At 54.0% G+C, this 19,491-nt stretch overlaps 1 protein-coding gene across 3 annotated transcripts in view; it reads left to right on the top strand.

Annotated features, from left to right (window-relative positions):
- EVC2 (EvC ciliary complex subunit 2) overlaps window positions 1–15,583 on the top strand; it is a 63,493-nt gene extending 47,910 nt beyond the window's left edge. For 2 of the 3 annotated variants that reach the window (XM_090267092.1, XM_090267091.1), the window contains exons 13-20: window positions 42–246; window positions 1,375–1,497; window positions 4,858–5,085; window positions 8,233–8,447; window positions 9,798–9,885; window positions 10,797–10,993; window positions 13,447–13,548; window positions 14,929–15,583. In XM_090267092.1, the coding sequence (XP_090123218.1) occupies window positions 42–246; window positions 1,375–1,497; window positions 4,858–5,085; window positions 8,233–8,447; window positions 9,798–9,885; window positions 10,797–10,993; window positions 13,447–13,548; window positions 14,929–15,199 (1,429 nt within the window). In that variant the 3' untranslated portion in view covers window positions 15,200–15,583. The remainder of the gene's footprint in view (window positions 1–41; window positions 247–1,374; window positions 1,498–4,857; window positions 5,086–8,232; window positions 8,448–9,797; window positions 9,886–10,796; window positions 10,994–13,446; window positions 13,549–14,928) is intronic. The other variant, XM_090267093.1, reaches the window with a different exon arrangement.
- The last annotated feature ends 3,908 nt before the right edge of the window (window positions 15,584–19,491 follow it).

Genomic DNA, 19,491 nt, shown 5'->3' with positions numbered 1-19,491 from the left:
AGGGACCGTTGCTCAGCCCGTCGCTGTCCCTGCCCTCCCAGGCGGCTCTGCTCCGCGGCCGTCTCCCTGTCGGAGGAGGAGCTGCTGAGGCTGCGGCGGGACGTGCAGGGCTGCTTCGCACAGATGGACAGGAGCCTGGCCCTGCCCCGCATCCGGGCCCGCGTCCTGCTGCAGCGGCTGCAGACGGCTTGGCGGGAGGCGGAGTTCCTGAAGCTGGACCAGGCCCTGGCTGCCCCCGAGCTGCAGGTAGGATGGGCGTCTCGGTGGCCTCCTGATTCCTCCAGGGGTGTGACAGGGAGGAGGAAGGGCAGGCGGGTGAGCTGGGGAGGGAAGGGGACTGGCCCGCCCTGGGGAGGGCAGCCTGCCGTGCACTGTGCTGACACCGTGGGTGTGCTCTGCTGTGTCATGCTGTGTCTGTCCTGCTGTTACATTATATTGTGTCATATTCTGTTGTGTCATGTCACGCTATCGGGCTATGTCGCATTCGGTTACATTGTGTCACGGTCTGTCCTTGTGTTTGCCTTGTGGTGTCACGTTCTTGCAGTAATGGGACGAGGCAGATCCCCCCTTTGCAGGTGTGCAGACCGAGGCTCAGAGGTTGTCTCATCGGCCACACCCCTTTATTAATGGAATAACAATTTGCTGGGCACCCGTGACCTCACCGTCATCCCCTGCAGCCCCGAGTGTGTTCCCTTCAGGGCCGGGAACCTCGGTTTCCCGATCTCCACACACCTGACAGCGTCTTGTCATGGGGTCTCGGCTGCCTTGTCACCTCCTGGCATGCGCGCGTGAGCGGGTTGTGCGCCCCGTTGTTCTGGGAGGATCCCATTTCCCTCTGGTGTGCACGGTGCCTCCTTGATCTGACGCGTACAGCTGCCCTGAGCGGCCACTCACCTCTGCAGACATCTCCCGTCCACTCAACGCCGGGCACTCCCAGCGGCTGTCACGGAGTGCCCGGCCTTTCCTAGCCCTCGTCGGCCCCAGGAGAGCGTCTCAGTTATTCGCTTCCGTGTTGACTGACGGTTTTCTCCAGCGCCCGTAGGCGCCTGAGGACGGACCCCTTCTGCCGCGCTCCCAGCTCAGTGAGGCTGACGGGGGAGGGCCCCAGCAGTGGGTGCCCCGTCTTTGTGACTGCAGAGCCCCGGCTCTGCCCAGCAGGGGCTCCGTCTTTACTTTGGCTGGAGGAGCCCACAGAGACCATGAAGACGAAGGCCCGTGGGCTGAGCTTGTGCCGGGAACGAGAACCTCTTCCTGGGCCCCCACCGGCTCCAGGGGTGCATCTGTGAGCGCAGAAGCCGCTCTGGCTCAGACGCCAGGGCTGCAGGGACGTCTGGCAGTCACCTCCGTGCCCACGTTTTCTCTCACCCTCTCCAGCAACAGCCCAGGGCGAGAAAGCCGCGGGCCAAGAGTAAAAGCAAGGCCGACCTTCTGAGGAAGTGCATCGAAGATAAAATCCAGCTCTTTGACGAACCGGCCCCCGAAGACCTGGTTGAAAAGGTCAGTGCTTCTGCCCCGTGTGCACGGTGCCCTGAGCGCCGGGGCTGCGGTGGCCCACCTCCCCCAAACACCATGTTTCTAAGCGGTGGTCCGTGGGGGACACCTGCCCGCTCCGCTCCCGCCCTTCCACCTGCTCCTTCTGTCTGGAAGCCTCTTCCCCCACGTGTCCGCTGGAGGTTGCCAGTCACCGCCAGGCCTCCCCCGCTGCCTGAGGGTGCCGCCATCTCTGCACCCGGCCAGGGCTGAGGTGTTCCCAAGGGCCGCCTCTTTTCTGTCTCCCTCTTCACCCAGCGCCCCTCCCCCCCAGATGCTCCCGCAGCTGCCTGGTCCCCCTGCCCTGCCCGCTTCCCATCCCTTGCTTGTCATGTTTCACGTTCCTGCACAAGGCACAGTGACTATGGTGCTCACCTGTCCCTGTTCTCCGCTCTCCCGGGAGTCCCCTCGCCACCTTCCTTTACCTGGAAGGATGAACTCGGTCCTTAGCTGTCCTCAGGAGTTGCCTCCGTCCTCAGGTGCCCCTCTTTCAAGAAGCCTTATCGGAACACCCGGTTCTTCCCACTTAGTTCCCGACACTAGCGTCCTTGGCGCCGTGCTGATGGGCTCTGGTGGCAGCGTGAGTGAGGCAGTGCCGGTCCCTGTCCTCGCAGGGTGACGTTCTCGTCGGGGAAGGAGGACGGAAAGCACTTAAAATGGCAGCCTGGGATCAGTGCCGTTCAGGGCATGAATAAGATGATGTGATGGTGACCAGGATGGGGGTGAGCAGTGGGAGGTGGCATCGACCGTCGGTGGAGGACTCTGTTTCAGTCTGTGAGGAAGTAACATTTAAGACTTGACAGCATGTCATCGCTGCCTGGGAGTCTGCTGTCCCCCCAGCACGCAGCCGAGGGCGGGCGCGCAGGAGCAGTACGTTCAGGCAGTGGCTGCGTCAGGCCGCAGCTGGGAGCGGCCGGTTTTGTGCATCTGTGTCCTTGGCGTAGTTTCTCGTTTTCATTTTTTTAATGGAAGTGTATTTCTCAAATGCGTAAGCCGGCAGAGCGCCATCAGAAGTCCTCTGTGCAAGGTCCACGGTTTCTTCCATGTGACTGGGGACCCAGGACGTAGCACCCTGTCCCCACTCAGTATATGACACCAAGAAACAGGACTAAGAGGAAGGCAGGCAGGGGCCAGGATGCCGTCTTTCTTATCGTGAAAGGTATTTCCCGCAGCGGTGCAATGTGGGATAGACACGCCTTGGCTCCCACCCCCCGTAAACAGCGCCCTGTGACCACAGTGGCCCCTCAGTCACCGGGGCTTGGTGAGGAGCGCGGGCGGAAAGGCGCTCTTTAACTCTGGAGCGGGCTCCACTGAGGCTTGTTTTCCCCAACAACGCGGCCGTTCCGGGGGCCTCCTGATCAGGCCCCTGGACGCCCTTCCCGCGTCCCACGAGCGGATCGTTTGATGGGCCCAGAAACGGAGCGGGTATTTCAGTGGCTCTGGGCTGCGTTCTCCTGCTGTGTCTGCACAGCGCACTTAGAAGTTGCTCATAAATATTCCTCAGCAGCATTTACATCTGGATGAAAACGACAAGCCCCCGTGCCCCACCCACGCTGCCTGTCCGGGACGATTTTAACGACAGTGGCCTGCGTCTGGGCGGCGCGCCCGCCACACCCCCGATCACCATTCATCATCCAGCCCCACGGCCAGTCCCAGGACGCGCGGTGCGGCGCCTGCGCGGCTCCTTAGCGCGGCTCCTTCGCGTCCCCCTACCGTGCCGCCTCCCGCTGCGCGCCCGATTGTCACATCATTCGGCCTCCGCCCCAGGCACTTACTCAGGGGGGGTGGGGGGGCCCTGTCGGAACCGCTCTTCCACGCCTGTCCTTTCAGAAGCGACTAGAGTTGAAGCTCGTTTTCAGACGAGCTGACGGGAGAACACAGACGGCACAGGTCGCAGGAAAGCTTAGCCCAGCGGCGCGCTGGAAGGGGTGCGTTCTAGGAAGAGGAGGGGACTCCCTCCGTCGAAAGACGGGAAAGCCTCGGCCGGTTCCCCCCACGTTTCCTCTTGCCCCCCGTTTTATCCCAGAGTCATCTCCCTGAAGCGCTGTTCCCAGGGAGATGTCTTGGCGCGCGACCCCCACCCCCACCCCCCAGACAAAATCCCGATTTCTGAGCGCAGCATTCAAAGCCTCTGCCTCCGGCTTCAGCCCTCCGCTCTGCCCTGTGCTCTGTGTCTGCCTTTCACACCCGATCGCTGCCACGGGGTCTTCGCCAGGTTTGAATGGAGTAACTTTTGTTTACATTGTCCATTTAAAAATGTTACTTTGCATTTTTCTTGAAGTTGTGCATACATCCTGCCTAGACCTTTGTCACCCAAGTCCTGCCTCCTAGTAGCTGCATCACCTTGAGGACATGGCTCTGTGCCTCTGGTCCCGCCCTCCGTTCCTCTGCTGTGCCCCGCCTGGAGGTTGCCTGCTAGAGCTGTGCGCAGCTGCTGTCCTGGGGTCCTGCTGGGGGTCTTTATCACCCCTCTCTTTCTTGATATGTTGCTTATTTTCACGAAACACACCCTCCATTAGTTTCCTAGTAAAGGGCCCCTGGGTCGTAGAGAGAGAGCATCCATGGATGCCCAAACGAACTACTGAGTTGGGTGAATGGGTGGAGGGACTGGATTTACTCATCTAGAAGTACTGAGCCCCTGGGGTGCTGGGTCCCCACTGTCCTGGCGGGATGAACGGTGCAGTGAGTGTCCACCTGAGTGACGTGTGTGGAACATGGGAGTCACAGAGAAGGCAGTGACACACATGTGCAGAGTAGGGGGCTTCAGAGGGGCTAAGCAGGAACCAGAGGCCCGAAGGACAGGTGGGAGACTTTCAGCAGGGCGAGGGGCCGGGGACATAGGGCAGAGTGAGGGGCTTGCTCAGTAGACGCAGAGCGTGGAGCGCAGGGCTGTGAGCGGCCGGGAAAGCGGAAGGCCCCGGTGTGTGGTGCCGAGGGCAGAACAGACCGGACCGGTCCAGGCGTCCCTTTGCTGGGATATGGGTGGGGAGGGCCGCGGGGCCTGTGTTAGGAAGTCTGAACTTCCTCTTGGATGAGGAGCCTGGAAGGATTTTGCACTGGCGAGCGATGAGGTTTGATGTGCCTGCAGGAGTGGTCAGGGTGCAGTGAGCCCCTAGACCCCACAGGCCCTGGGGCGTGTTTGTGAGCAGAGGGGCCCTTGGGGTCAGAAACTGCGGATTTCAGGCTGCCTCTTTGTAAATATCTGAGACCCTCCTCCCAGTCCTGAACTGAAGACGCTGAAGCCCACAGGCTGCTGTCTGTAAGCTGCCGCCCTCTCTCCTCCCCATCCGCTGACCTGCTCCGGTTTCTGGCGCGGCCCCTGCCCAGGTCCGAGGAGAGCTGCTCCGGGAGCGGGTGCAGCAGCTGGAGGCCCAGGAGGGCCGAGTGGCGGAGGCCCTCGTCTCCCTGCAGTTCCAGAAGGCGGCCCGGGCAGCCCAGACGCTGTGGGCGTACACCGCCCTCCTCGGCGTGCGGGACCTACTGCTGGAGGAGCTGCGCGTGTCGGAGACCCTGACGGCGGCGGCGTGCGCCCAGATCCTGGAGTCCCACAGCCCCGTGAGTGCCGGCCTGCGGGCCGAGGGTGGGGCCGCGCTGCGCAGGTGCTGCTTTCTGGTGCCCACCTCCGCCCCGCACCAGCCAGCGGGCGGCGGGCGCCTGTCCTGTCCGGGCGGCAGGGGCGGTCGTGGTGGGGGCTCAGCGAGGTGGCGCACCTGGGAGCACACCGTCCTCTCGCAGCCTGAGGTGCTCCGTTCCTTTGCCTCTAAAGAGCGGGCCTTCTAACGTTAACTTTTTTCACATCTCCGATGGGGCTGGCACATCTGTCAGCAGCAGCGTGTGTCTTTCATGACATGTGTCAGTCACAGCATAGCTTTCCATGGATGGCACTTAGATGCAATGAAATATCAGATTAACGCTAACTTTTATCATTCTGATTATTACCATTATTCCCACGTGCTACAGTTTTTCAAGGTGTGGGAGGTGGAGTCATTAAATAAAAGTGATGGAAGTAACTATAGATGTAGTCGAAGTTTTAAAAAATAAGAAAATTCAATGAACCATGCGAGAACCAATGTGAAACGGAAAGTTTTCTAGAAAAATACAGATTGCCAGAATTGGCTCATGTAGGAAAAAAGTCTGTACTGTGTAGTCCTATTGCCATGAGTCAATAGTAATAAGAAAAATAAAAACCAACTTAGAACACACACGAAAAAGCACGTAACCCCAGTGGAGTTATAGGTGAGCTTCACCTGTCTTCCAGGTACTGGATTTTCCTACTCTCATATACAAATGATCCCTGATGTTAGAAAAGCAGGAAATAAGCCTTAGCTCATTTTATGAAGCTCAGGTAAACTTGACACCAAAAGCAGACGTGAACAGTCCGAGAGAGAACAATCGCAGGTCAATCTGACTTGCAGACATTCATGTACAATTCATACACAAAATGTTTTTAACACAACCTGGCCACTTATTTTTAAAAAATGACAACAACAGGGCCAGGCTGAGTTTCTCGCAGGAATAGAGGGTTGGTGTAACAGGAAAGCCTTCCTTTGCAACATTTGCCAGACTAACAGGTTAAAAGAGGAAAGAAGCACCACACCCAGCCCTTTCCATGTATGCAGAACAAGGAGTTTATTGAGCTCCGTGGCCACCCAAGTTAAAATTAATATGAGGAGGAAAACTACAAAGTGTGTACCCAGGACCCGCAGGGAGGGCCCCGCCGCAGGGGACTGGCGTGGAGGTGAGCCGTGTCTGCCCTGGGTTATGGGTGACGAGATGAGGCCTTCGGGGGAGGGCAGGTCTAAGGTCATGTGCCAAGTTGGGGACCAAGGGAGACCCCAGGAACCTCTGGTTTCAGTTCACGATGCCCTCGTTCTAAATGCCTGAGAGCAGCCTCCGTTCAGCCCTAAGCCACGTAGGGGCCCTTTTTACATGAATCCCCCCAAATGCTGTTAGTACCCGGGCAGCGTGACCCCTAAACCATTTCAGCCTCACCGTAAAGCACCCCCACGTCAGCAGCAAGGCCTCCTCGATTCCCGGTGTGTCGGAGTCGGGGAGTTCGGCTGTTCTGCATTGGAAGCCTCTGACCATGAACACGTGAGGCGCTGCGGGCTTCGTCAGTGGGTGGCAAGACGATGGATGTGGTGCCATTTTTTCTTTGTCCTCGACTTGCGTCTGGAGGGAAGACAGACCTGCGGCTCTGCTCCAGGCAGCACAACGTTTATTCTGTGAAAGCCACTTCCCCAGCAGGAACGGGCTTTAGAAGCTGTTAGACATTCAAGAGACTTAAAAAAGCGTGAAACGAAATGCATTGGGAGAAATGACTCCTGCAGAAAACTGTGAGCAGGGGCGCCTCTCCTGGTGGCGGCCGTAGGCGGGTCTCGTGCGGCTGGCACATGTGCAGAGGCGTCACTGAGTCCCAGGCAGGGGCGGGCCCATCTAAACAGCACGGGCCGACTCCGAGCGGGTCCCGTGGCCCCAGGGTGACCCATCCGCCACATCGGCCCTCTCGCTGACACCGCTAGCTGCCCACCTCCGCAGGTCGGCACGGCGGTCCTCCTCTCATCTGCCCCCGCTCACTGCCCACTTGCTGCTGGTCACCCCGTCTGTCGATTCTGCCTGAGCTTCCTCATATTTTTTTTTGCTGCCCAACTTCACAGCCCTGACGAATCTAGACCCGAAAAACAGACCACTGGGGGCTGCTTATAGGACATGAGTGCTCATTAAATCGAAGGCATCGTGTGAAGTGTTTAAACCTTCCTTCACCCCATGATATATATATACACACACTCATATATATAGAGAGAGACACACATACCTACACACACACACACATACATATTTTAATGCTCATTGGAGGATGTTCATTGATTTTAGAGAGAGAAAGTGGGGGTAGGGAGAGAAACATCCATCGGTTGAGGTGCTTGGTGCCAGGCCCAGGCCGAGTACTGCAGACAGGGCAGAGGAGACCCAGCCCTGCCAGGAAGGAGGTCACATTCCTGCAGAAAGGCCCGTGGCAGTGATTTCAGGCAACTGCAAAAATGGGGCATGGTCTTAGCTCCGGCTACTGTAACAAATACCGCAGATTGTGGCTTAGGAAGGCGCTCATTTATTTCCTCACAGTTCTGGAGGGTGGACGTCCACAATCAAGGGGGCAGCAGATTCTGTCTCTGCTGAAGGCCCTCTTCCTGGCTTGCAGACGGCTGCCTTCCCATTGTATCCTCACTTGGCAGACAGAGGGAGCTCTGGCCTCCTCCTCTTCTTATGAAGACACTAATCCCCCCATCATGAGTGACTCCAAGAGGACCCACCTCCTAATCCCATCCCATCGGGGGTTAGGGCTTCATCACCTGGATTTGGAGGAGGCACTTATCCTCGGGCAGTGAGTGGGCACCTCACAGAGGAGTCTGCATCTCTCGAGGCACTTAGGGAGCCCTTCACCGAAGGGTTCTTCTTAAGCCAAGGCTGGAGAGAAGACTCAGAATGGGCCAGGCAAACCGGGGAAGGCACAGCAGGTGGAGGGGGCAGCATGTGCAAAGGCCCGGGGGTATGAGATCATGGTGCAGCCTCATCGCACTGTTTGCCAGGGCGGGTGGGGGCGACTGGCAGCAGCAGGCAGAGCCAGGCCTCTGGCGCCACACCGAGCACATTGGATTTTCCCCCGGGGCCCCCCGCCTCTCGCTCACCACCTGCCCCCCTGTGCAGGAGCTCCAGGAGCTGGAGAGGAAGCTGGAGGACCAGCTGGCCCAGCAGGAGGCGGCTCAGCTGCAGCGGGCCCTGGTCAGTCGGCAGCAGTGGGCCGGGGACGGGCCCGGGCTTCTGAATGAGTCTGAGGACACGGATTCCGAAAGGCAGGTGTCTGCTGTCCTGCGGCGAGCCCTGAGCAAGAGCCAGACGTTGCTGGAGTACCAGCAGCAGAGGTGAGCCGGGCGATGGCGCTGTGGGGTCAGTGTCCTGGGCAGAGGGGGGGCCTGGCCTCTCGCGCTCAGCGGAACAAGCAGGCGTCATCCCAGCGCTCAGACACACGCTGCTTCTTCCCCGACATCTTCCTAGCCTTCATTTATTTTCTTTCTACTATCATTGAGTTTCTGCTAAACACAATATGTGTACACTTCTTATTCGGAAATAAATATAGACTCTCAGGAAGCCGCAAACCTAGTGCAGAGGTTGCGTGCGCCCTTTGCCCGGCTTCCCCATGGCAGCATCTCCGCCATCATGGCACAGCATCCAAACAGGGCACCGGCCTCGGCACGGGCCTGCCCTGGGCCCACCCGCACGTCACGTTTCATCTCTGCCTCTGTGAAACGTGAAACAGGCAGAACCCCAGTCTGTCCTCTGTAAATTACCGTCAGATGATTAGCCTTTGCCCATGGCCTCGGGAGCTCTTGGAAAATGTCATTTTCAGCAGCTCCCTAGTTTCCCGCTGTGAGAGTCTCGCAGGTGTGGAAAGGACGGCCCTGTTTTTGGAAACATGTTCGCACATTCATTGGAAGGAAGCAGACCAAATTGTCATGGGCGTGGTTGCAGGGCGGTGAGGTCCCAGGAGATTTTCTTTGATTTGATGACGCTGTTCTGTGCAAACACAGGGAAGTAATTCTGGGCGGGGCTGGTCCCTGTGACCGGAGGGAAGGGCTCAGAGGTGCTGACTTGCTTGAGAGCAGGGTTTGGGCAGTTTCACGCCCGGATGCCCTCTGGGCTTCACGGAGGACAGTGCTAATGGCCAGGCTTTGGATGCACCTTACACTGGCAGAGGGTCGGGCTGTACCGACAGCAAGGATGCAGGGCGGGTGATCCATGAGGCTGAGCTGAGTGGGCCAAGGGGTCGGTGAGGTAGAGCCCCTCGTGTGCAGGTCAGGAAGCCTGACGGAGACCCTCCTGTGAAAAGGTGCTCCCCAGCCTCGGGGGTCCGAGCCAGGGATGTCCCTGGATGATGGTCCTGGGCCTCTGGCAACACAGGGGCACACAGTGGACGAGGTCCCGGAGCCTGGACTTCCCGAGTGTGGCCAGGACAACTGATACTGCTAGCCCTGCAGAACCACAGTGGGGTCTCCACATGCCTGCCCAGAGCTGCCCGCTTTGAGGAGCCCTCCCCGCCGCTGGGCCTTCCCTGACGCATGATTGCAAAGCGGGCTGGGCCCTGGCCTCTTCCGGCCATGTCTTCCCACATATGTCAGATACTATGGAGATTAGATTGTGATTCTCTGTTATTTAAATGACGCGTAGCATTGCTCTAAAGCAAAAGGCCTCACCAAGGTTTTACTTCCCTCCAGTCTGCGACAGGAGCATGAGGACAGCGTCGTGCTGGAGGACTTGCTGGAGAATATGGAGGCGGACACCTTCGTGACCCTGTACGGCCAGGTGGGAACACGGGTTTCTGGGCGTGCACAGCCTGCTTGCTCTCTTAACCTTTTATTTTGAAATAATGTTAGATGTGCAGGAAGTGGCCAAGGTCACACAGAGCGTCCCAGTGCCCCTGCCATACTTCATTCACTCAGTCCCCCCAGTGGTGGCACCTTACGAAACCCAACACATAGCAACGCCAGGACATTGGTCTTGCGATAAAATGCGTGCTACTTTGTCACATGTAGACTCCTGTAACCAATGCCACCGTGAAGACATAGAACTATCCCAGGACCACAAAGATGTGCCCTGTGCCCCCCTCCCCCCCGCCCGCTGGTTACACCCGTCCCTACGCCCTGGTGACCGCTGCTCTCCTCCTCTACCTCTAACTTGGGTCAGTTCCGGAATGTCCTGCACAGGGAACCACACAGGCGTGGCCCGTGGAGACTGGCCTTTCCCATGTAGCCCCGTGCCCTGAACTCCACCCCGTTCTGTCTCTTTTACCACTGAGTGCCCTTCTGTGGTGTGGCGTGGCAGCTTCTTTCATGCCACTGGTTTGGGGACATTCTTGTTGTTTCTGGAGCCAGTGCTGTCCCCACACCGGAGCCACGTCACCCCTCGGAACATGAGTAGGAGAAGGAGACATTACTGATTGTTGCTGCTCTAGGCCAGTGCCTTAGCCGTGGTGAGTGAGCTGGGGGGAGTCGGAAGGGGTGGATGAAGGCTCTGGAAATGTCACAGAAAGCCAAGGCTGCTGACCAAGTAGAATTTTTTGACAGCTCTGCAAATTTGGGGACATGTCTCTGAGACTAAGCTACTGAAATATTTATCACCCCGGGACAACACGTCCTAAGGCTGGAATGCACTGGAACGTGCTGTTGATCAGGGCCAGAGCGCTGAGGCCTGAGCTCCTGCCTTCACCCCCGTAGGAGCTGAGGCTGGCCTCGTACCTGTCCAAGCTGACGATGGTGCCGGCCGGCACGCTGCGCCGCCTCCTGAGCGTGGCTCTGCCCACAGCCTCTCAGCCCGAGCTGCTGGCCGTGCTCGAGTCGGTCCGCCAGAAGCAGCCGGACCATGCGGTGGACAAGGACGGCGGCGGGGAGCCGGCCGACCAGGGCAGGAGGGGGTGAGTTGGCGTTCGCTGTTCTGGGAAACCATGAAGGGGTTCCCGGGAGAGAGCAGGTGGGGGGAGGGGCGTGGGACCCCCGTGGCACGCTCCTCGCCTCGTCTGCCCACTGCTGTCCAAGCAGCGAAGGCAGCCAGACGTCGCTATTAATCTTTTCAAGTCCTGGTGGGCCCATGTGTTTGGTCTGTACCTTCTTTTTCTGTCCCCAATTCATTTTTCATGTAGGAGCGTAAGAAAGGAAGTTTTCTGGGCTGTAAATATGCTGCGACACATTAAAGACAGTGTAAAGTACACAGAAAAACCAGAGTGAAAAATACATAAAAGAGAAATCCATGGCTCTACCAGCTGGAGAAAATGGCTGTTAGCACTTTGCTACAGTTCTTCCTCCAGCATGTGTTCCCCCTGCTGGGTGATGGGTGTGTGTGTGTGTGCGCGCGCACGCACGCAGTGGTCCCTGTGTGCACAGCCTGACATCCTGTTTTCCAGAGCCTTCTAGCAGAAGCAGATTTTCACATTTCCTTTCAGCTCTGGTTGATGTGCAAAGTCATTTTATATAATAATCATCATACTACTTAGACTACATTTCCTGTTACTTTATTAACAATTTAAAATTCATACTTTTCACAGTTACTGAAACACCTTCGTGGGTATTATTTTTAACGGCCACCTAATAGTCCCCTCAGGGGTGTGTGTGTGTGTGTGTGTGTGTGTGTGTGTGTGCACTATGTGACCCTGTTACTGGACTTCTAGTGTGGGCTCAGCTTTCCTCAATCAGGGGCAATGCTGCAGAGATAGCTTCTTTCAGGATCCGGTTCCGGATGTGAATTGGGCAGCAAAGGCCCTTGATAAGGAGAGGCACGAAGCAGGGATGTGGGGAGCAGCCAGCAGTGCCACTTGAGAATAGTTTGTGGGGGGCAGGGACGCATGGAAAGCCACGGCCAGGCCTGCAAGTACTGAACGCCAGGCAGTGAGGCCCGTGTCTCGACCAGATCCACAGGAGGCCGGGGGTGGGTGTCGGGGAGCCGCGGATCGGGCGGAACGGCACGACTGCAGGGGTAAGTGCGTACGTGCGTTATTTTTTCTGAGAAAAGGGGCAGTGTAAAGGGGTCCCTGACTCGGAGCTAGGAAGCACTGCTGACGGTAGATAAAGAGTAGGGCTGGACGAGAGGAAGTGTGGGAGAGGGAGCAACAGTGATGGGGCAGGGCGGGTGATCCGCAGTGGCAAGGAAGAGGCTTCTAGCGCAGGGGAGGGGCAGCGCAGTCCGGGGGCTGGGTGTGGGCGTGGCCAGAGGGAGAAGTGTGGTTGGGGGCGTGGCCAGGGCTGGGTGTGGGCGCGGCCAGGTGTGGGTGTGGCCAGAGGGCTAGGTGTAGTTGGGGGCGTGGCCAAGGCTGGGTGTGGGCGCGGCCAGGGCTATGTGTGGGTGTGGTCAGAGATGGGTGTGAGGTGGTTAGGAGCAGCATGTCACAGCTTGGTTTCTCCCAGTGCGCAGTCAGGTAGGGACATGCAAATGTCAGGTATTGGAAGTGACTCTGGAGCAGGAACATGTGTGGTAGAGTCACAGGGAATCTACTGCCTGACGGGCCGCCCATGAGGACCTTATTTATGGGGCTGCCCCTTTGGCCAGTGTAGTTTGGGAGGCCGGTGAGCAGGCATGGTCAGGCTGGCATGGGACATGGCAAGAGCACGGAGGGTGGCTGTCACCAAGAGTGTGGAGCATGACCCCATGGCTCAGGGTCATAGTCTCGGAGGGCAGGCAGACACTACTCTTGTGTCCCAAGTGCCTGTCACATCATTTCAGAATCTTGGGTTTCAAGCAACAGAAACCAACTGACTAATCTAAGCAAAAAAGGGTACATGAGGGACCTGTGATACCCAGTCCCTGGGACAGGCAGGACCAGGAGAGGACAAGGGGAGTGCTCTCTGGGAGGCTGGTCCCTCAGAGCACCGGCCCTCTCTGCCCAATACTTAGACTCCTGGGAGAGGGAGCCTGGCACAGCCCGGGAGGGACTGTGTCCACCAGCAGCTGGGCAGTGAGAACCGGCCAAGGCAGAGTCTGAGCTTGGCCAGAGCTGGGCACAGGCGGACTCCTGGGGTCACTCCGTCCTTTATGGGCTTGACTTGAGCCCAAGGTCCTTGAACATCCACTCACAGAGCCCACTGCTTCGTGAGCATTCTGTGTGCTCCCTTTGCCGGGGCACCAAGACTCCACTCTCAGCCGCCTTCCTCTGCCTGACCAGCTTTGACCTCTGGACTGGGGACCCCTCAAGGGCAGAGACTATGTCTGGCCCAGGCCAGAGAAGGTGCTTGATCAACGTGCCTTGAGTGAGTGAGAGAAGCGGTGAAAACTCGCAGTTCCTCACGTTGGGATGGAGCCATGTGCCTTTTAGGCTTGCGGCTCGCTGGAAGATTCTGTCTTTCCTGAAACTGTAAGACTCTCCCTTCTTGCCTTCAGGAAACACCTGGGCTGGTGGCGGGACTTGGACAGCAAGCTGCGCAGAGAACTCATACGCAAAGGATTCGAGAAGACCCAGTGGGCTCGCCAGAGGAAGGAGAGGTAACGACGGGCACCTGCTCGGGGGGCTGTGGAGGAGCTCAGCCAGGCTGCCTGGGAGCGGGGTGGGAGGGGCAGGGAACCAAGCAGGGGACCATGCCTTCCCGAAGACCACAGTCTGTCTTCCAAGTTGCCTACTTCAGGAGCAGATGAGCTGCTAGCTCTCAGTGGGAGAATGTTCACTTATAATTTATTACCCTTTGACTTATGTACTTAAACCAATGGACGTGGCTTAGTGTGATCATCAGAAGGAGGACTGTCCTGACTGTAGAGCTGACCAGGCCGGCTCATTGCACGGAACCTCCCAGCCTTCCGGGAAGTGAGGGAGCCCAGGCGCAGAGGCCCAGGTCTGCAGCTGTAAACAGCGGCCCTGGGACTTGGGACCGCTAACTCACCCCTTTATTCCCTCCACGTCCAGGCCAGTGCCGTCTCCTCTCTTGAGGGTCCTTCTCCTTTAATGGTGGTGACGGCACACCCGGGGAGCAGAGGAGAGTGAGGGCAGAGTGGCTGCAGGCTGCTACAGTCGGCCAGTGTTTCCAGTATCGCCCACTGGAGAAGATCTGGAGAAAGAGTAGCATCATGATGGGTTAAAACGCGGTGTCCAGGGTGTGCTCAGGGATAGTCACTGTCCAAGGGCAGTGTCTAACCTGAGTCCAGCCACCTGCCCAAATTCTCAGAGCCAAGGTGAAGGTGCTGAGGCCGTGCGTCCTGAGCTGTCCATGAGAGAAATCTCGGAGACATGGCTCGTAGGCTGCGTATCAGAATTCAGTCCCCGAGAAATCAGATCAGGATATTGAGCCCAAACCAAGACCATGAGGGGCAAGCTGTTACCAATTAAAGTGCTCCGCTAGGGAGCTCATGATGAGGATTGGTGGGGGGCGGGGGGGGGGAGGGCAGAGTGGGGGGCAGTGTTCCGGGGCCACATTCCCAAAGCGTGCTGCTGTCTCCTGCTTCCAACACGTTCTGCGGAACTTCTGTGGCTTCGTCATCAGGTTTTGTCAGCCTGCTTTCCGCATGAGGCCCATGGGCCGCGGTGTCCTGGGAGGGGGCTGGGAGCGCTGAGTGTAGCGTGGGCCCATTTCCACGGTGTAAAAACTCCCACCGTGGCTGATGTCAAGTGCACGGCGTGATGACCACAGCCTCACACAACTCCTGACAGCGTAACGGCTGTGCGTAGTGAGAGCTCCCCGCAGCACGCCACTGCCACACACTTCGGCTCATTTCAGGGGCCATCGGGTGACCAACAAGAAAGCCTTTCTTTAAAATGGTCCTTGATTGGGGACCTAGGGACCCAAAGGGGGCTCTTCTGGGGGACCCCAGCACGACACTCAGGAGGGTCAGATGCCACCAGTGTCCATGTGATCTTCTGTTCCTTTTTTTTAGCATATTGAAGAAGACATGTCGTCCTCTCAGAGAGAGGATGTTGTCCTCTGGAAAAGGGAGTTGGCCACACCTGTCCCTGGAGTCCAGCGGCGACCTGGTGCCCGTGCGCATTGTAGGGGCAGAAACCGCGGATTTATTGAACACGGGCGAGAAGGTCTTCATATTCAGAAATCCAAAGGATCCGGAGTTCTCCCTGCACGCTCCTCCCAGGAAAAAGAAGAAGAGCTTTCTGAACGCCAAGAAGGCCGCCTGGGCCTTGGCCACGGACTAGGCCCGAGCTGAGTGCCACGGAGCTGGACAGATGTGTTTTCTCCTGCCCGCCTGCGTGTGTGTTTATAAGGTACACTCTGAAAACGAAAGTGGCACATGGAAGACACACGCCCCAACAAGCCCCGCCCCCCGACTTTCAAGGACCCAGTGGAGTCTGTTCTCATGAATTCCCAGATGGGCCCTCTGTCTGGCTTTACAAGCGGCGTGAAGACTCGGTCCCCCCTCGCCAAGGGCCTGCAGGAGACTCAGTCCCCGATTCACATCCCCGCCATGTCTGGCCGCATGATGGGCTGGTGTCAAAGGCTCTCTCTTTTTACACTTTGTGTTTGTTACATGCTCTGTTCTCATCAGGGGAATTTAAGAAAATAAATGTATTTTGCACACAGCTCTTTTCAATGGAGCTCATTTTTGCGAGTGTAAATAATGCTGCACTGGACACTGGGTTGCATGTTTTCTTTCCGATTAGTGGTTTGGGCTTCCTTGGCTGTACGGCCAGACGTCGAACCGCTGGACCATAGCTCCCTTTCAAGCGTTTTGAAGGCCCTCCCCACTGTTTGCCAGTCTCACGGCAGTTCTAATCAGGCTTTCGCGTTTCTTTTCCAGCCACATATCTGCTTTGGTGAAGTGCCTGGTAAAAATCTTTCACTTTTTTATTGGGTTGCTTGTTTTATTATCTTTGAGTTTTGAGAGTTCAGTATATATTCTGGACACAAATTCTTATCAAATATAGGCTTTTCAAATATTTTCTCTCATTCTGCATTTTGTCTTTTCATTCCTTTAACAGCTCCTTTTTAAGAGCAGAAGTTACAAATTTCTGATGAAGTTATGAATTTTGATGAAGTTCAGTTTATCAGGTTTTTCTTTCATGAATTATGCTTTTGGTATGTAAGGATCTTTACTCAGCCCAACATCACAAAGGGTTTTTTGACAGTTGGTCCGAAGGCTGTGGGTTATTGTTAAGCTGATTAACAAAGGGTTTTTTGCCTATGTTTTCTTCTAGAACTTTGTATGCGTGTGTGTGTACAATGTACATACATAGGTAAATAAGCACACATTTTTATACTTTTCCATTTATGATCCATTTTGAGTTTTTTGTGTATAGTGCAAACATGGATTAAAGTTCTTTTTTAAGAATATGTATTTCCAATTATTGTTGCAACATCATTTTTTAAAGGCTCCTCTTTCTTCACTAAATTGCCTCGACATCTTTGTGGAGAATCAGTTGTACGAGTACACATGTGAGTCAGTCATTTCTGTACGTTCTGTTCTGTTCCACTGATTGATTTGCTCATTTTGATACCAATGATAGTTTCTTGATCACTGTTGCCTTACTGTCTTGGATCCAGTAATGTTAAGTAAGTAAGTTTGTTGTTTTTTTACAAGGTTTTTTGGCTATAATAGGTCCTTCGCATTTCCGTTCACATTTCAGAATTACTTTCTACCGAAAAGCCTGCTGAAATTTTTATTCAGATTGTGTTGGATGTATAGGCCAGTTCAGGAGAATTTACATCTTAACAAGATTGATTCTTCTCACGCATGACTACAGCTCTCCACTTATTTAAATTAAGTCTTAAAATTCCTCTCAGCAATGCTTTATAGTTGTCAGCGTACTTTTGGCAGGTTTATCCATAAATATTAAATATTTTAAATGCTATTGTATATGATACTGCTTTTAAAATTTTTGATTGTCTTTTTTTTTTCATTGATAGTATATAGAAATACAATTGATTTTCGTTTGTTTACTTGTATTCTGCAAGCTTGCTGAAGTCACTCCTTAGTTTCAGTGACTTTTTTAAATACATTTCATCAGTTTTTCTATTTATACAATCGTGGAGTCTTTGACTAAAGACAGTGTTACATGTTTTCCAGCCTGGACACATTTTTTTTAGTTGCCTTATTGCACTGGCTAGACATTGTTAGAGCAGATGTAACTGATTTCTCCCTGGTTTCGCCTTTCATCACCGGGTTTGATGCTAGTTATTGGTCCTTCATGGATGCCCTTCAGCACGTGGAGGAGTTTCCTTTCTATTCACAACTTGCTGATAGGTTTAATCAGAAATGAATGTTGGATTTGTCGAATGCATTTGTTTTCATCTATTGGGATGATCTTATTGTTTTTCTTTTTCATTCTTTTATAGGATGAATTACATTGATTTTTTTTTTTAATATTAAATCAATTTTGTGTTCTTGGGATAAACCCAACATGGTCATGATATACTATCATTTCAAAATATATTATTGATTTTTATTTGCTAAAATTTTGTTAACTTTTGCATCTAAGTTCATGAGGAATATCGGTCTGTACTTGTCTCTTGTAATGTCTGTTCAGTTTTGGAAGCAAGGTGTTGCTGACCTCATAAAATGAGTTGGAAAGTTTATTCTTACTTCACTTTTCTGGAAGAGTATGGGGAGAATTGGAATTATTTTTTCTTACATATGTGGTCAAATTCATCAGTGAATTTTGGTGCCTGGAGTCCTCGTTATTGGAAGGTTTTTCACAAAAATTCTGTTTCTTTAAAGATGTAGAGTGTATCAGGTCATCTGTTTCTCTTTGAATGTTCGTGGATAGTTTAAGTCTTTCAAGGAATTTTTCCATTTCACTGGAATTATTTAGTTGACTGGCATGAAGCTGTTCATAATATTTCCTTATTATCCTTTAAATTTCTGTAGATTCTGTAGTGAAAATACCATTCCCATTCCTCATCTTAATAATCTGTCTCCTTTGATGGATTGATTGATTTTTACTGATCAACCTGGCTAAAGGCTGATCCATTTTATTTATCTTTTCAGGGAACCAGCTTACAGTCTTAATGGTTTTCTCCACTGTTTTTATTTTATGGATCTCTGCTTTTATCTTTGTTACTTCCTTTATTCTATGTACTTCGGGTTTACTTTCCTCTTTTTTCCCTAGTTTCTTAAGGGGGAATCTGAGGTCACCGACTTGCGGTCTTTCTTCTTTCCTGGTATAGGAATGTAGTGCCAGAAACGCCCCTCGGTGACATCCAGTACGCTTCCAACGAGTCAGCCCCGGGTGGCGTCAGTGACTTCTCACTTTGCAACGTATTTTCTGCTGCTTTATGTGTCTGGTGTTTCTTTTTTCTTTTCTTGTTCACTTTTTCTTCTTCTTCTTTCCATTTTTCCCCCTGTTTTTCCAGAACGCCCCACAGGACAGCAGAGCAGGCCTCTGAAGCCAGGAGGCAGAACAGCGCTGGCTCTGGGAATGGGCCTCCCTTCTGGGGCGAGTCTGAAAACTGCCGCCAGTTGGCAGAACGGAGCTCAGTGAGAAGGTTCTAAACTGAATGCCGGTCAGCTTATCAGTTGTGAGGTAGCTTTGTGTTTCTTCTAAACAGCCCTGAGCTTTGTTCTGGGGGCCGCGAAGCACTTGGGAATGTTGCGATCCTCGTGCATCTGGTTTTGCAGGTTGGTTAGCTGGGGCTAGGGCAGTGTTTAGTCGATGACTCATTACACCCCATTACTGAGATATGATTTCTTCTGTACGGAATGGCCCCTGACTTACAGGGCGGTCAGGTCTGGCTGGCGGGAGATGGCTCTGTCCCCAGTCTTGCAGGCACTGAGCCGTAGTCCCTCCAAACATTTTGGGCGGTTCTTCCCTTGGCCTCAAGCACTGTTTGGCTCACACACATAGGCGCTGACGGTACCCTCCTGACCGGTAGCGGGTGGCCCTTCGCGGGTCTTGGGTGTTCTTGCTCCCTGTGGTGCTGTGCTCCTCAGTGCTCTTCTTGGGGATCCGTGGCCTCTCATCTCCACCCTGAACTCAGGGAGCCCCCCGGCTGCACCTGGGCCTAGGCTGTCTCCCTAGGCAGGAAGTGCGGCCATTGCAGGGCTCCCGCATTTGTTTCCAGCTCAGGGGCAAGTTCAAACAATTATTCTGTACCTTAGGTCCAGGGCTTTAAATTATTCAAGCCAGAGGGTAAATCTAGCCCTTGTTACCACATCTTGGTTATAAGCTTTAAGCTAAAGTAGTTTTAATTTAAAGATAATTTATCTTTCTCATGTCAGCAAGGTTTGTATCTTTTCGTACAATTAATATCCTTTTTCTTTTTTCTGTGACTTGCTTATTTATTTCTTGGCTTATTTTTCTCTAGGATTTTTCTTTCTCCTATGATTTTGGAAAACTCTATAGAGACTTATATGTTACGGATAATAACTCCTTGTTAATATCGTGTTTTAAAGTCGAAATATTTCCAAAGGTAACATTTGTCACTTTAGTTTTTATGATTTTGTCATGAAAATGTTTTTGGTTTTTATATACAAATAGTTTCCATTGCTTCT

This window comes from Furipterus horrens, unplaced genomic scaffold (assembly GCF_987537825.1).
Source record: "Furipterus horrens unplaced genomic scaffold, mFurHor1.1.pri manual_scaffold_2, whole genome shotgun sequence".
Lineage (NCBI taxonomy): Eukaryota > Metazoa > Chordata > Mammalia > Chiroptera > Furipteridae > Furipterus > Furipterus horrens.
This window is presented reverse-complemented; position numbering and strand designations above follow the sequence as displayed.